Genomic DNA, 14,090 nt, shown 5'->3' on the forward strand with positions numbered 1-14,090 from the left:
TGCTCACGCCAGCACATATCCAGGGCCATTTGAAGTTCGCCAATGACCATCTGGATGATCCAGAGGAGGCATGGGAGACGGTCATGTGGTCAGATGAGACCAAATTAGAACTTATTGGTATCAACTCCACTCATTGTGTTTGGAGGAAGAAGAAGGATGAGTACAACCCCAAGAACACTGTCCCAAACGTGAAGCATGGGGGTGCTTTTCTGCAAAGGGGACAGGACGACTGCTCCGTATTGAAGGGAGGATGGATGGGGCCATGTATCGCGAGATTTTGGCCAACAACCTCCTTCCCTCAGTAAGAGCATTGAAGATGGGTCGTGGCTGGGTCTTCCAGCATGAAAATGACCCGAAACACACAGCCAGGGCATCTAAGGAGTGGCTCCGTAAGAAGCATTTCAAGGTCCTGGAGTGGCCTAGCCACTCTCCAGATCTGAACCCAATAGAAAATCTTTGGAGGGAGCTGAAACTCAATGTTGCCCAGCAACAGCCCCGTAACCTGAAAGATCTGGAGAAGATCTGTATGGAGGAGTGGGCCAAAATCCCTGCTGCAGTGTTTACAAACTTGGTCAAGAACTATAGGAAACATCTGACCTCTGTAATTACAAACAAAGGTTTCTGTACCAAATATTAATTTCTGTTTTTCTATTGTATCAAATACTTATTTCATGCAATAAATCATACAATGTGATTTTCTGGGGGGTTTGTTTTCTGTCTCTCACAGTTGAAGTGTACCTACAATAAAAATTACAGACCTCTCCATTCTTTGTAGGTGGGAAAACTTGCAAAATCGGCAGTGTATCAAATAATTATTTTCCCCACTGTGTGTGTGTGTGTGTGTGTGTTTTGGGTACAATTTATTCATTCTGGCCACTGGATATCCAACATGGCACCACATAGAATTGTTGCTCTCCATAAAGATCACCTAGGCTATAAGAAGATTGCTAACAACCTGAAACTGAGCTATAGCACAGTGGCCAAAGTCATACAGTGGTTTTCCAGGACAGCATTACATCCAGAGGTTGGCTTCAAAAAATAGATACACGTGTGCTGCCAGCATTGCTGCAGAGGTTAAAGAAGTGGGAGGTCAGCCTGTCAGTGCTCAGACCATATGCTGCATAATGCATCAACTCAGTCTGCATGGCCGTCATCCCAGAAGGAAGCCTCTTCTGAAGCTGATGCACAAGAAAGCCCGCAAACAGTTTGCTGAAGACAAGCAGTCCAAGAATTTGGATTACTGGAACCATGTCCTGTGGTCTGACGAGACCAAGATAAACTTGTTTGGCTCAGATGTCCAGCATGTGTGGTGGAGCCTTGGTGAGGAGTACCAAGACAACTGTCTCTTGCCTACAGTCAAGCATGGTGGTGGTAGCATCATGGTCTGGGGCTGCATGAGTGCTGCCCTGGGGAGCTGCGGTTCACTGAGGGAAACATGAACATTCTGAAGCAGAGCGTGATCCTCTCTCTTCGGAAACTGCGCCGCATGCCAGTTTTCCACCTCGATAACGACCCCAAACACACGTCCAAGATGACAACTGCCTTGCTGAAGGTAAAGGTGATGGACTGGCCAAATATGTCTCTAGAACTAAACCCATTTGAGCACCTGTAGGGCATCCTCAAGCAGAAGGAGGAGGGGTGCAACCTGCTCTGTGATGTTAACCTGTGCAGCTCTGGTGAATTCCATGCCCAAGAGGGTTAAGGCAGTGCTATATAATAATGGTGGTCCCACAAAATATTGACACTTTGAGCATAATTTGGACATGTTCACTGTGAGGTGTACAACTTGTGTTGCAAGCTATTTAGACATAAATGGCTGTCTGCTACTTTCAGAGGACAGTAAGTTTGTACTGCTATACAAGCTGTACACTTACTACTTTAAGTTATATCCAAGTTTCATTTCTATAGTGTTGTCCCATGAAACAATATAATAAAATATTTGCAGAAATGTGAGGGGTGTACTCACTTTTGTGTTTTGTGAGATACTGTGTGTACATACATTGTGTGTGTGTGTGTGTATATATATATATATATAAATATATATAGGGCATTCTTTTCAATTTATTTTTTTGTGTTTGATTTTCAGTAAGGTTGAAATATTTAAATTTCAAATTAATTCAATTTTTAAATAAAAAAAATTGTATCCTGCATTTCACTACTGAAACACAGACTTTTAATCAAAGAGTGGGCCTTATTTTCACCATGCCTCTGCATTTTAGCTACTCTGACAATGATCTTGTAAGATACCTTATTAAAAACTCTAGTAGCACAGCTGTGTCTGATCCACTAAGAACAGCGCAACACACACTAACACACCACCACCACATCACTGTTACTGCAGTGCTGAGAATGATCAAGCATCCAAATAGTACCTGGTCTGTGAGGGTCCAAGGAGGCCCTGACCAATGAAGAACAGGGTAAAAGGGGGCTAAGAAAGTATGCAGACAAACACATGGAGTACAGTCTGTACTTGTAGAACTACAAAGTGCCTCTATATAGTAAGTGGATAAAATGGACAATGAATGTAGAAATGAGGAGGTGGTCATAATGTTATGCCTATATATACATATTGCTTGTTTACACAGCCAATCACATGGCCGCAACTCAATGCATTTAGGCACGTAGAGGTGGTCAAGACAACTTGCTAAAGCACAAACTGAGCATCAGAATGGGGAAGAAAGGTGATTTAAGTGACTTTGAACGTGGCATGGTTGTTGGTGCCACACGGGCTGGTCTCAGTATTTCAGAAACTGCTGATCTACTGGGATTTTCACATACAACCATCTCTAGGGTTTACAGAGAATGGTCCGGAAAAGAGAAAACATCCAGTGAGCGGCAGTTGTGTGACAGTAACTCCTTGTTGATGTGAGAGGTCAGAGGAGAATGGGCAGACTAGTTCGAGATGATAGAAAGGCAACAGAAACTCAAATAACCACTTGTTACAACCAAGGAATGCAGAATACCATCTCTGAATGCACAACACGTTGAACCTTGAAGAAGATGGGCTACAGCAGCAGAAGACCACATCGGGTGCCACTCCTGTCAGCTAAGGACAGGAAAATGACACTACAATTCACACGGGCTCACTGAAATTAGACAATAGAAGATTGGAAAAATGTTGCCTGGTCTGACAAGTCTCGATTTCAGCTGTGACATTTAGATGGTAGGGTCAGAATTTGGTGTAAACAACATGAAAGCATGGATCCATCCTGCATTGTATCAATGGTTCAGACTGGTGGTGGTGTAATGGTGTGGGGGATATTTTCTTGGCACACTTTGGGCATTGTTTAAATGCTGCAGCTTACCTATGTATTGTTACTGACCATGTCCATCCCTTTATGTCCACAGCGTACCCATCTTCTGATGGCTACTTCCAGCAGGATAATGCACCATGTCACAAAGCTCATATCATCTCAAACTGGTTTCTTCAACATGACAATGAGTTAACTGTACTCCAATGGCCTCCACAGTCACCAGATCTCAATCCAATAGAGCACCTTTGGGATGTGGTGGAACGGGAGATTCGCATCGTAGATGTGCAGCTGACAAATCTGCAGCAACTGTGTGATGCTATCATGTCAATATGGACCAAAATCTCTGAGGAATGTTTCCAACACCTTGTTGAAAGTATGCCATGACATATATATAGGCATGTATGTGCGAAATGGACCATGAATTATAAATTAATAATAGTCATGAAAGTATAATTTTAAAAAGCCTGCCTATGTAACTTTACGATAAATATTTTCGTATAAATACAATACTGCACTCAAGAGCAAATCCTTTTTATATATAAAATTCAGCAATATTATACTGGGGTCTTCGCAATATGGTGGGGTGGGGTGAATAACAGGACTTTCCTGACATACCTACGTCATTCACTCAGCCGCTACACTAGCAGTGTAGAAGGCACTTTACACCGACCAGGCTGATCTGTGGTCAGTTTTCGCTTCGACGACGACGGTTTAACTGTAACGCTTTGGAGAATGGAAGCTGGTCCTGTAGCAGACCTTAGAGGGGCATTTCTCCTTCAGATGCGCCGAGAGCAATTACAGGAAGTGCTGTCAGAATAGTTAAAACCAATCGTAGACCACGACCCGCCCATGAGTTACGAGCGACAGGAGCTCTGACCTATGAGCGGCTTCGAATGTCCGGCACTGACAGGTGTGTGACCAATGGGATTGCAGCGATTCCACATCGAGAAGGGTGACGTCGTCGGCGTTCTCTGTCCGCCGTACGCAGGGAGAAGTTGGCTGGTGGCGGTGAAGATGGCGGATGGAGACAGCGGGAGCGAGCGCGGCGGCGGCGGCAGTAGCGGTGGAGGGGGAGGAGGTGGCGGTGGTAGCGGGGGCTTCCAGCACTTCCAGCGGGAGCAGGAGACCCAGGAACTGGCGTCCAAGCGTCTCGACATCCAAAACAAGCGCTTTTATCTGGACGTCAAGCAGAACTCAAAGGGCAGGTTCATCAAGATAGCCGAGGTGGGCGCCGGGGGCTCCAAGAGCCGCCTGACTCTCTCCATGTCGGTTGCAGCCGAGTTCCGTGACTACCTCGGTGATTTCATCGAGCACTACGCCCAGCTGGGGCCCAGCACCCCGGAGCAAATCGCCCAGTCGTCCGGCGGCGACGATAGCGGCCCGCGACGAGCGCTGAAAAGCGAGTTTCTAGTGCGGGAAAACCGCAAATACTACCTCGACCTAAAGGAGAACCAGCGGGGGCGGTTCCTGCGGATCCGACAGACCGTGAATCGAGGCCCTGGCTTTGGCGTGACAGGCCCCGGCGGCGGCCTGCAGGCCGGCCAGACTATCGCGCTGCCCGCGCAGGGCTTGATTGAATTTCGCGACGCCCTGGCCAAGTTAATCGACGACTACGGCGGCGACGACGAGGAGCTGAGCGGCGGCACGTCGGCCGGGGGGTACGGTGAGCTCCCCGAGGGCACGTCCATCATGGTGGACTCCAAAAGGTTCTTTTTTGACGTCGGGGCCAACAAATACGGCGTGTTCCTGCGTGTGAGCGAGGTAAAGCCGAGCTACCGGAACTCCATCACGATTCCTTTTAAAGCCTGGAGTAAGTTCGGCGGCGCTTTCTGCCGCTACGCCGAGGAGATGAAGGAGATCCAGGAGAGACAACGGGATAAAATGTACGAGAGGAGAGAGGAATCAGAGGGCGAGGACGTGGATGACGACTGATCCCAGTCAGCTACAGAGCTCCGATGAGATTCTGCTCCTAGAAGTTGTTACGAGATTGCAGAAACGACCGCGACAAAAAAGTGCATGACGAATCGGACTTAAAACAATAGCCTACTAAAATATTGTGGCGTGATGTTCATTTGACAGAAAATACTAGATAATAAGGTCTGTGAAGTTTATGTGATGAGGTTTGGGGGATTTTGGAGAGAAACCCGTCTAAAGCCATGGGGCGAGAAGTTGTTACATGATGTGAGAGGTAGGATTTATTACTGAAGCCGCCCCTGTCCTAAACCAGCAAGTTTAATTGTCTTAAGTGACACTTAAACTTTTGTAATGGCAAACACTAATGCTGCTGAATCTCAGAGGCAGTCAGCACACATGAACCCAAGCAACTGAAAAGTGCACATTGTTCAGTATAGTTCAAAAGCAAGGTGGGAGAGTAGACTGGCGTTCACTATAGTCTCAATGGTGGCCATAGACCATAATATAGCCTTGACCATAATATAGTCTGTGGTGGTCATAGTCCGCACTATAGTCTTGATTGTGGCCAAGACCAAGATAGTCTGTCAGAGTGGACCAGGTGAATTTAACAATGCTGACTTACAGGTTTGTAAGACTTACAAAGAATGCAGATAAGGTATAGGCCTAATGGATTATAAGCGTGTAAAATGTATCAAACGCATCTAAACTTATCATTGACATTGAGATGATGAACACTCACTGCTAACTGCAATGATGTGAAAACAGTTGATGAGAGCATTGTTTTTTCCAACTCTGGTCCAGATCTTCATGAGTACATTGGGATTAATTTGTCATTTCCTCCCTCTAGATAGGACAGAACAGCTGAGGCAATGCAACAAAACCACACTCCTTTTTTTATTTAAAGAGCAAAAAGTGCATAGATGAATGTTTTTCTTTTCTTCCCTTTTTCATTTTTTTGTTTAGAAAAAAATATAAAGACAGATTATTCTTTATGACAGAATTACTGAACAAACCAGCATATTTTTAATACATAAAATAATAGAAGTTATATGTGTATTGCAGAATAATTAAAGCCTAAGAGGCAAGTTTTTAAAAAAAAAAGTTAAAATATGGGATTTGAAGACTGTCCAGTGTATTTGTTTTTCAAAAAGTGTTGGAGTATAGCGCATATATGTATGTATGTATGTATGTATGTATGTGTATATATATATATATATATATATATATATATATATATATATATATATATATATATATATATATATATATATATATATATAATGTATATGTAAGTAAGTAAAGAACGTAAATATGATGTATCTCAACAGTTTATTTCGGACTACGTAAATCTCATCCCTTCTTGCACATCATCTGCGTTTACATTGTATTCATTGCTTTTTACATTTTTTTTTTTGTTTGTTTAAATGACTCCATTTAAAGGGGTAGTTCAGCCTGACAACACTATCATGGCTAATATTGATTGAAAATTCATGCTGCTGATTAGCATGACGTCATGCTAACTGGCAACACTAGTTTTCGTTCATTGAACAGATTATACATACCCTTTAATTTGACACAATGATATGAAATGGCACTCAAGTCTGTCAAATGGTCCTTTATTAATTATGTTGTTGTGCATGCCTGTCCCACATTGCCTTTTATTTAATTTATTAAGTTCTATAAGCATAGTGTATGTAGCGTTAATGATGCTACATTGTTTTGTTACTATTTTTTTCCTTTCTCCAGAACATGAATTCAATGGGCAAGCAAACAAAGATGTCAGTTCCTTTCTTAATCATGCTTCACAATTTACCAGTTGTGTAGGGGTTTTTAAAGATCTCACCATGTATATTATTATCTTGCAAGGTATATGTGAGTTACCATAGTAGACAGGTCGTGAATAGTTAAGGTGTGTTATGTTCATTTCTTTTTATACATTTCATTGTCGCACTTTAAAAAGAAGAGCCGAAATCCCAGCAGACATGGTGCATGGTTTATTGAGAGTGATGTAAGTTTTGATATATTTTTTTTTCCCCCCTCCTATTCACCACAAGGAATTGTGATGCTCTTTGGGCAGGGGAGGGGGGGGAGCAAAACAGTGTTTTTGCGCATATATATATATATATATATATATATATATATATATATATATATATATATATATATATATATAAAAACCATCTTTCATCATCCCTACTGACGTTTACTGTTTCATGTTAAATGGCAGCTGTTTCAGTCATTGTGTATCCTGCTGTAAATGATCAAGATCCTTTTCAGTGATGAATGAACACGTTCGCTTTATGCAGAAGATGCAGTCAAGTTCAACGGTGAGCAGAGCATGGTTCTGGGCTCTGGGCATCGGTGCCCCTGTTGTCTTTGCTCTGTTTTCTGTGCCCCGTCCATTTGACTTCTCTCTGAATCTACAATTGCAGCAGCTGTTCCCTTGCAGCAGTGAGCTGACTTAGCAGGCTGGTTATGTGAGAGGCATAGGCAGGCAAGCATTCCTGCCCTGGTGGCTGACTGATTCAGCTGTGCCGTTAGCTCTCAAGTGAGGAAAGATACAAGGGCTCGATTGTGGAGGCTGCTGCACACACACACACATACATACCACATGCACGCCTTCTGAAACCTTAACTGCATTAATAAGGTGGCCCAAATTGCACAGTGAAACTGTAAAGCTGTTCTTGCTATACCTTACAAATGAGAGGCGCTTGCAGCTGACAATGTTCAGAATGAGCTCTTTGGCATTTGTTGAAGAATGACAGCACAGCACAATAAGGTGCAGTGGGCTAGATATGTGAGAGGGTTTTTTTTTTCTCTTTTCTCAAGATGGGGCAAACCAAATGAAAGTGTGACAGCACCAGCAGCTGTTGGCAGGATGCTTTTACTCTCTTCTCAGCTGCTGGGCCACTCTTGTTTATTTTTTGTGCCCCCAAAGGGGAGCCACCGTCCAGAGACTGACTGCTATTTTTCCCCTCTAAGCCAGCCTCACTGATCCTTTTTGAACAAAAGAAAGGAAATGTGATCATTCTGTGGACCTGTGACTTCTCTGTGGTTGTAGTAATGTATGTAACTGAACTAATGCAGTTTTGTCAGTCTGTGTGAACCTATTTTTAAGACCCAAGTCACCATAGTAAGATGCTAGAACTATCAGTGCAGTTCAGAGGGGGTCTTGCTGGTTGCCTTTTAAGCAGGCATGGTTGCATTGCTGCTTTTAAAGTAACACATTTGGGTTATACTGCAAGACCTCTGTTAAACAGTAGAAACAGGCATTCAGCTAATTAGTCAACTGTATGCACTACAGTTAATTTGAGATGCTATACTAGTTAGGGAACTTGTTACAAAACCATGTAATGTCATTTATCGTTAGAAAGGAAGTGATGGGAGGCAGTACACACCCCAATTGATGGGCTTTTGACTATGTTTTTCGCCAGTTTCTTTACCATCTTTACCATAGTTGGTTCATTTGTCTTCCTTTGTCTTGAGATCGGGCAGTGTGCAAGCTCTGTTGGGTGTTTCCATCTGTTGAAGCAGTTTCTTCATTCCTCACTAGAGACAATACCACTGTTGGCGATTATTTGTTTTAAGTGTCTTGCTATTTCAGGTAATTTCCCAAGTCTTAACAGTTTCTTGAAGGACTGTTTTGGACATGCAAGTTTGGACTCCAGCAATTCATGGAACATTCTTTCTCAAGGCTAAGAAATAGTTATTTTTCAATTGATCTGATGATGTTAGTAGAGATTCTAAATGTGAACAGCAAGCCCATGTCTGGTTTCTACTCAGGTTTTAGGCATCCTCAAATGTATCTCTACATACTCATCATATACCTCCCTTCACTGTTGATGCTGAAGTGGTTAGGAGGCAGACTAGCTCAATATTCCTGCAACAGGAAGCCTCTATCTCAAAGACTCAGTTACACTTCTGCTGGTTCCCCACCAAGACCCTAATCGCAGCCTGCCTCCTACACACCACATGCTGGGTGGCCAACCATTTCCCCATGCCTACCCAGTTTTTCAAAATTGAGATTTACAATTCTATATTTAGAAAATGCTATGTATGTTTGTAACAGAATAAAGGCAATTATAATTGATGGAAAACAATCCTATTTTCCACTTGCTGCTGTTTTTTGCTTGCCATGTTCATGACTGACATTTCGGTTTCATTATGTGTTCAAAATCCAATATGATACGTCATCAGTAGATAAAAGAAATGAACAACACTCTTGAAAGGTTAGGGTTCCTAAATGGTTCTTGGCTTGGATTCACACTTGTAGGAAAAATATAATTATTATTGAATCTATATGATAGGTAGAGGTTCAAAGAAGATCTTAAAAGAAGGTCTCATTTAAAAATATAGTTCATTAGGGATCCACAATTACCATTGCCCAGTCATCCGCAAAGAGCTTAGGGGCTGCATGTTTTCATTTCAACCAAGCAGGAGCACACCTCATCAGTTGTGTAAAGACTGAAACTAACTGAATATACAAGAATCAGGCGTATTCCTGTTTAGAAGGAACGAAAACCTGCAGGCAGATAAGATTGGGCGCCCTTGTTCTATGGCAGTTTAAAAACACTTTTATTTTTAAGTGTAGAGAAGAAATGTAATATTGCATCTTTTGTATTTGCTGGTGGTTTATATGCTTTTCTCACATGTCCACCAGAAGATGTTGGGCACTGTGCTCCAAATGTCCTCCAATCTCCTCAGATGGCCTCAGGTTCGCCACTACTGCCATCACCCGTAAGGGCTGCAGAGTGCATCAGTGGAAGCACTGGGCGCTGTTGGGCATGTATCACCGCACTGGGCCTGATGTCAAATCACACTGGGATTAGTTCACACAGGAAGAGTGCCATGCTGGCATCATGTTAAGATCTAAACACTAACACAGCTTGTATCTGTATACCTACCATGTGGGGATCAGTGAATGCAAGGGTTTTGGTGATTTGGGGGTTAGGTTGGAGTTTTTCACAGCTATGACTAGTGAGGAGTAAAATCATACTATTAATATACTAGAGGGGCCTACTTGTTGTCTTTTGCACTTGCGCTTATAGTGTCATTATATGTAACGTTATGAAGGACATTGCTTCCACTAATTGAACAAATTTGTGGAAGGCAGTCTGATGACCACAAGCTGAATGTGCTCAGAGTTCAAAACAGATGGATTATGAAAGCACATAGTCATGGTCTCAGAATGAGGTTTATCTACATTATACAAGCAAAACAGAGAACGAGGCTACTACCATTTCTTTTTTAGAGCAAGAAAATCTTATCGGAATACTCCACAGCCTGATATCTATCTGGTGGATATCAAAATCATACCTTCAGTTTTCATGCAGAATAACTCTGAAGCATTTCTCTGTTCATAGAAAAGAACAGAAAACCCAATCACTCAAAACAGACTTTCACTAGAAGTCAGAGCAGATAGAGATTAGAAAGAAAATGCTGGACTATTCCTAATGTCGTAATGCTCTGAAACCACTGGCAACCAGATCAAGTTCCCTTGGAGACTGTGAATGGGAGTAAAACTACTACCCCAGCAAATGCAGATGGAGGGGGAGAAGGGGGGTTGGTTGTTGCATGATGGAGGAATCCTGTGTTCACAGGAAGAAACCCTGAGCTCAGTGCACTGCTGGGCTGCTGAGCTATATTTAGCCTGTGTGTTGCCATGTGCACTGAGTGTGCATGGCAACACTGAGACACGCAGCATCATTCTGCGCATGTGAACATGTGAAACTGCAGGAGGACCTAATGATGAAATACAGATGAGTGTATTTTGGAAAAAAGATGCAAAGGCATATGTTAAAAAATGAATCAGTCTTTGTAAAAACTACAACAGATCACTTCTTAAAAACTAAACTGCCAATAGTAAAGAGTCTTTGGAATCATGCAGTATTTAGGCATTGGTGTTCATTACTATTCATATCATCATTAAAATGAAATATTTCCATTATCCATGGGGTATTACATGAATATTAAATGTATGTGAATGACATACACACACACACACACACACACATATATATATATATATATATATATATATATATATATATATAATATGGTACTTGTGCTTCTTGCGTATACATGGTCATAAGTGAAATTCCAAACCTGCAATTAAGACTGCATCACAAACTCAGCGTGCTGCTTTCCCATAAATCATGTAATATGTTACATCACATTTTAAATGTTGTGTTTTTTTTACAATATAGACAACGCAAATATAAACAGAAGTAGAAGAAAGGGGTTTTCAAACTTTTGTATATGACTACCTATATTTCTGATATTGTACGTATTAAAACTGGACATTTACAATATATGTAGAATATATATTTAATTTACATATACCTTCCCTGGGCTTTTTCTTAAAGAAAGGCTTCATTTTATCTATACTCATTGTCCATTTTATCAGCTCTACTAAGTTCAATTTGTAGTTCTACAATTACAGACTGTTGTCTGTTTCTCTGCATACTTCCTTAGCCCTCTTTTACCCTACTGTTCAATGGTCAGGACCAAGACAGAGCAGGTATTATTTGGCTAGTGGATCATTCACAGCACTACAGTGACACTGACATGTTGGTGGCTGTCCACTCACCATCCACTCTATTAGACACCTCATTGGTCTAGATGGAAAGTCAGAGATAATAGCTCATCTGCAGTTTGTGTTAGTCATCCTCTAGTGCTTCCTCAGTGGTCACAGGATGCTGCACAATGTGTCGAACCTTAAGGTGGATTGGCTACAACAGCAGACTATGTCAAGTTCCACTTCTGTCAGCCAAGAACTAAGGCTGTAAGGCTCTCCAAAACAGGACAGTTAAAGACTGGAAAAATCTAGCCTGATCTGATTAATCTCAGTTCTGCTGAGACACACAGATGGTAGGGTCAGAATTTGGTTACAGCAGCATGAATCTATGGACCCAACCTGCCTGAGTCAACAGTCTAGGCTGGTGAAGGTGGTGTAATGTCAAGTTTATACAGTGCTTTTTACAACAGGTGGTGTCACAAAGCAGCTTTACAGGACCAAGCCCCAAGAGTAAGTCAGGGAGGGAAATGGTATGTGGTATTTTCTCAGCACACTTTGGGAATGTCACTACCAATCATCGCTGGAATGTGACAATTTAAGTATTGTTGCTGACCATGTGCCTTAATGTCCAGTCTCATTGCTTTCAGAATGATAATGCTCCATGTCACAAAGCAAAAGTTGTCTCAAAGTGTTTTCATGAACATGACAATGAGTTCAAGGTTCTTCAGTGGTGTTCATAGTCACCTGGTCTGACTCCATTAGAATATCTTTGGGATGTTGTAGAATGGGGAGATTTGCAGAAAAAAGTGCAACTAAAAATCTGCAGGAATTGCATGATGCAATCATGTCAACTTGGACCAGAATCACAAAGGAGTGTATGTGAATACGAGGAAACATAAGTACATATATTTTTCTTTGTTTGAAATTTTGGTCCTAAATCACCACATACAGTCATGAACAAAAGTTTAGGCACCTCAAATTATTTTTGTTGATTTTATAATTGAAAATAAGTGCATTATCCTCTATCAAGAACACACTTCTACACACTTTAACATTGAGTTTCACTTAGAAAATAAACAAAACGTAATTTAATTATACTAGTGAATTTAACACTTTAAGTTGCAGCCATTGCTGACACAGGGGATCAATAGCACACATCTCCATAAAAATGAGTGCCAGTAGAATGGGACAATCTGGAATAGCTTCAAATGAACCAGTGATCACAATGCAAAATGCCAAGCATTGGCAAGAGGGTTATAAAGCCACCTAGCCTTTACAGAAGAATAGAGATTATTACCTCAGTAAAGGGAAAACACACACATTATTAATAGTATTGATTTCAGAAGAAACATTTAGCAGGTGGATATAGTATATATACGATTACCTTTTCAAATGGGAGAAAAACCGAAAGTGAATTGCATGCAGAGTATGTCTCTGTTACAAGCTGTCTGTGCAGACAGGAACAGATCTGATCTGGCAGCAGTTTGAGACTCAGCAAAATGACCGAGCTCATAATGTTGCTGTGTAATCCTTTTTTTGGATGAGTAATCCTGTTTGTCTGTGGTCCTAGTGGACTGGGCAATGACAAGTATTCAAATTGGAATTTGTGCCTTAGGAGATACACTGAATGAAGCAAGCTACTGAATAATTTTAATGCAGCAATAGTCAGCCATGTGCTTTCCTCTGGGTTTTACCACTTTGATTCTCCACACGCTGTGGTAGGCTATTCTGAGCTCACGAACGAGTCCTAGAAGTGTCCTTTTAAAGCTTTTATGTTAAAACATGCTCTGTCTGTTTAATACACAGCCATCTCCTGGATGTTGTTTTTCCAGTAAAACAGGCAGACCAATTTCTTGGAAGCTTGGTGGAAAAAGCTCAGTGTGGTGTTATGACTTTCCTCAATGGGATTTGAACTTGTAGGGCTAATTATAGCAAGCTGCTCTCTGCTGACAAATATTAATCAGGAACATTTCTCATACACATGTACTTACTCATATACATAAAAATTTTCAGACAGTCCTTGCCATTTAGTAGATGTGAGAATCACTACAGGTCATACAATTCGATACTTCAGACATGATACGATTCTATTGGGCTATTTAAAGATTTGTGATATGCTTATTATTGCAAGTACTGCAGTGTGTCATATTTTGATTATACTATGAGTGCAATGATTCCCCCAAAAGAAATGTTTATTTGATCTTTATTTGTTTAAATGGTAGGATCAATCCTTTTTTCCCTCATTAAGGACAGGTGTGATATCTGTTCTTAAAGGAACTGTTTGGTAAATCTCATTTATATAAATTTCCACTTCGCAGATGTAATCAATCAGCCAAGATAGGGCTAAAAGTGCTGTCCACTGCTTTTAGAAAAATTTTGTTAATTTTTACAGTCACAAGTCAGTT

The 14,090-nt window shown here is 41.4% G+C and overlaps 1 protein-coding gene across 1 annotated transcript; it reads left to right on the forward strand.

Annotated features, from left to right (window-relative positions):
- The first annotated feature begins 4,246 nt into the window (after window positions 1-4,246).
- Window positions 4,247-6,347, forward strand: purbb (purine-rich element binding protein Bb). The gene has a single exon (XM_017693722.2). It carries the CDS (start codon window positions 4,269-4,271, stop codon window positions 5,184-5,186), a length of 918 nt encoding a protein of 305 aa, XP_017549211.2. The 5' UTR covers window positions 4,247-4,268; the 3' UTR covers window positions 5,187-6,347.
- The last annotated feature ends 7,743 nt before the right edge of the window (window positions 6,348-14,090 follow it).

This window comes from Pygocentrus nattereri, chromosome 18 (assembly GCF_015220715.1).
Source record: "Pygocentrus nattereri isolate fPygNat1 chromosome 18, fPygNat1.pri, whole genome shotgun sequence".
NCBI lineage: Eukaryota > Metazoa > Chordata > Actinopteri > Characiformes > Serrasalmidae > Pygocentrus > Pygocentrus nattereri.

Coding starts and splice junctions, on each gene's coding strand:
- purbb (XM_017693722.2), top strand. CDS start 4,269: ATGGCGGATGGAGACAGCGGGAGCGAGCGCGGCGGCGGCGGCAGTAGC.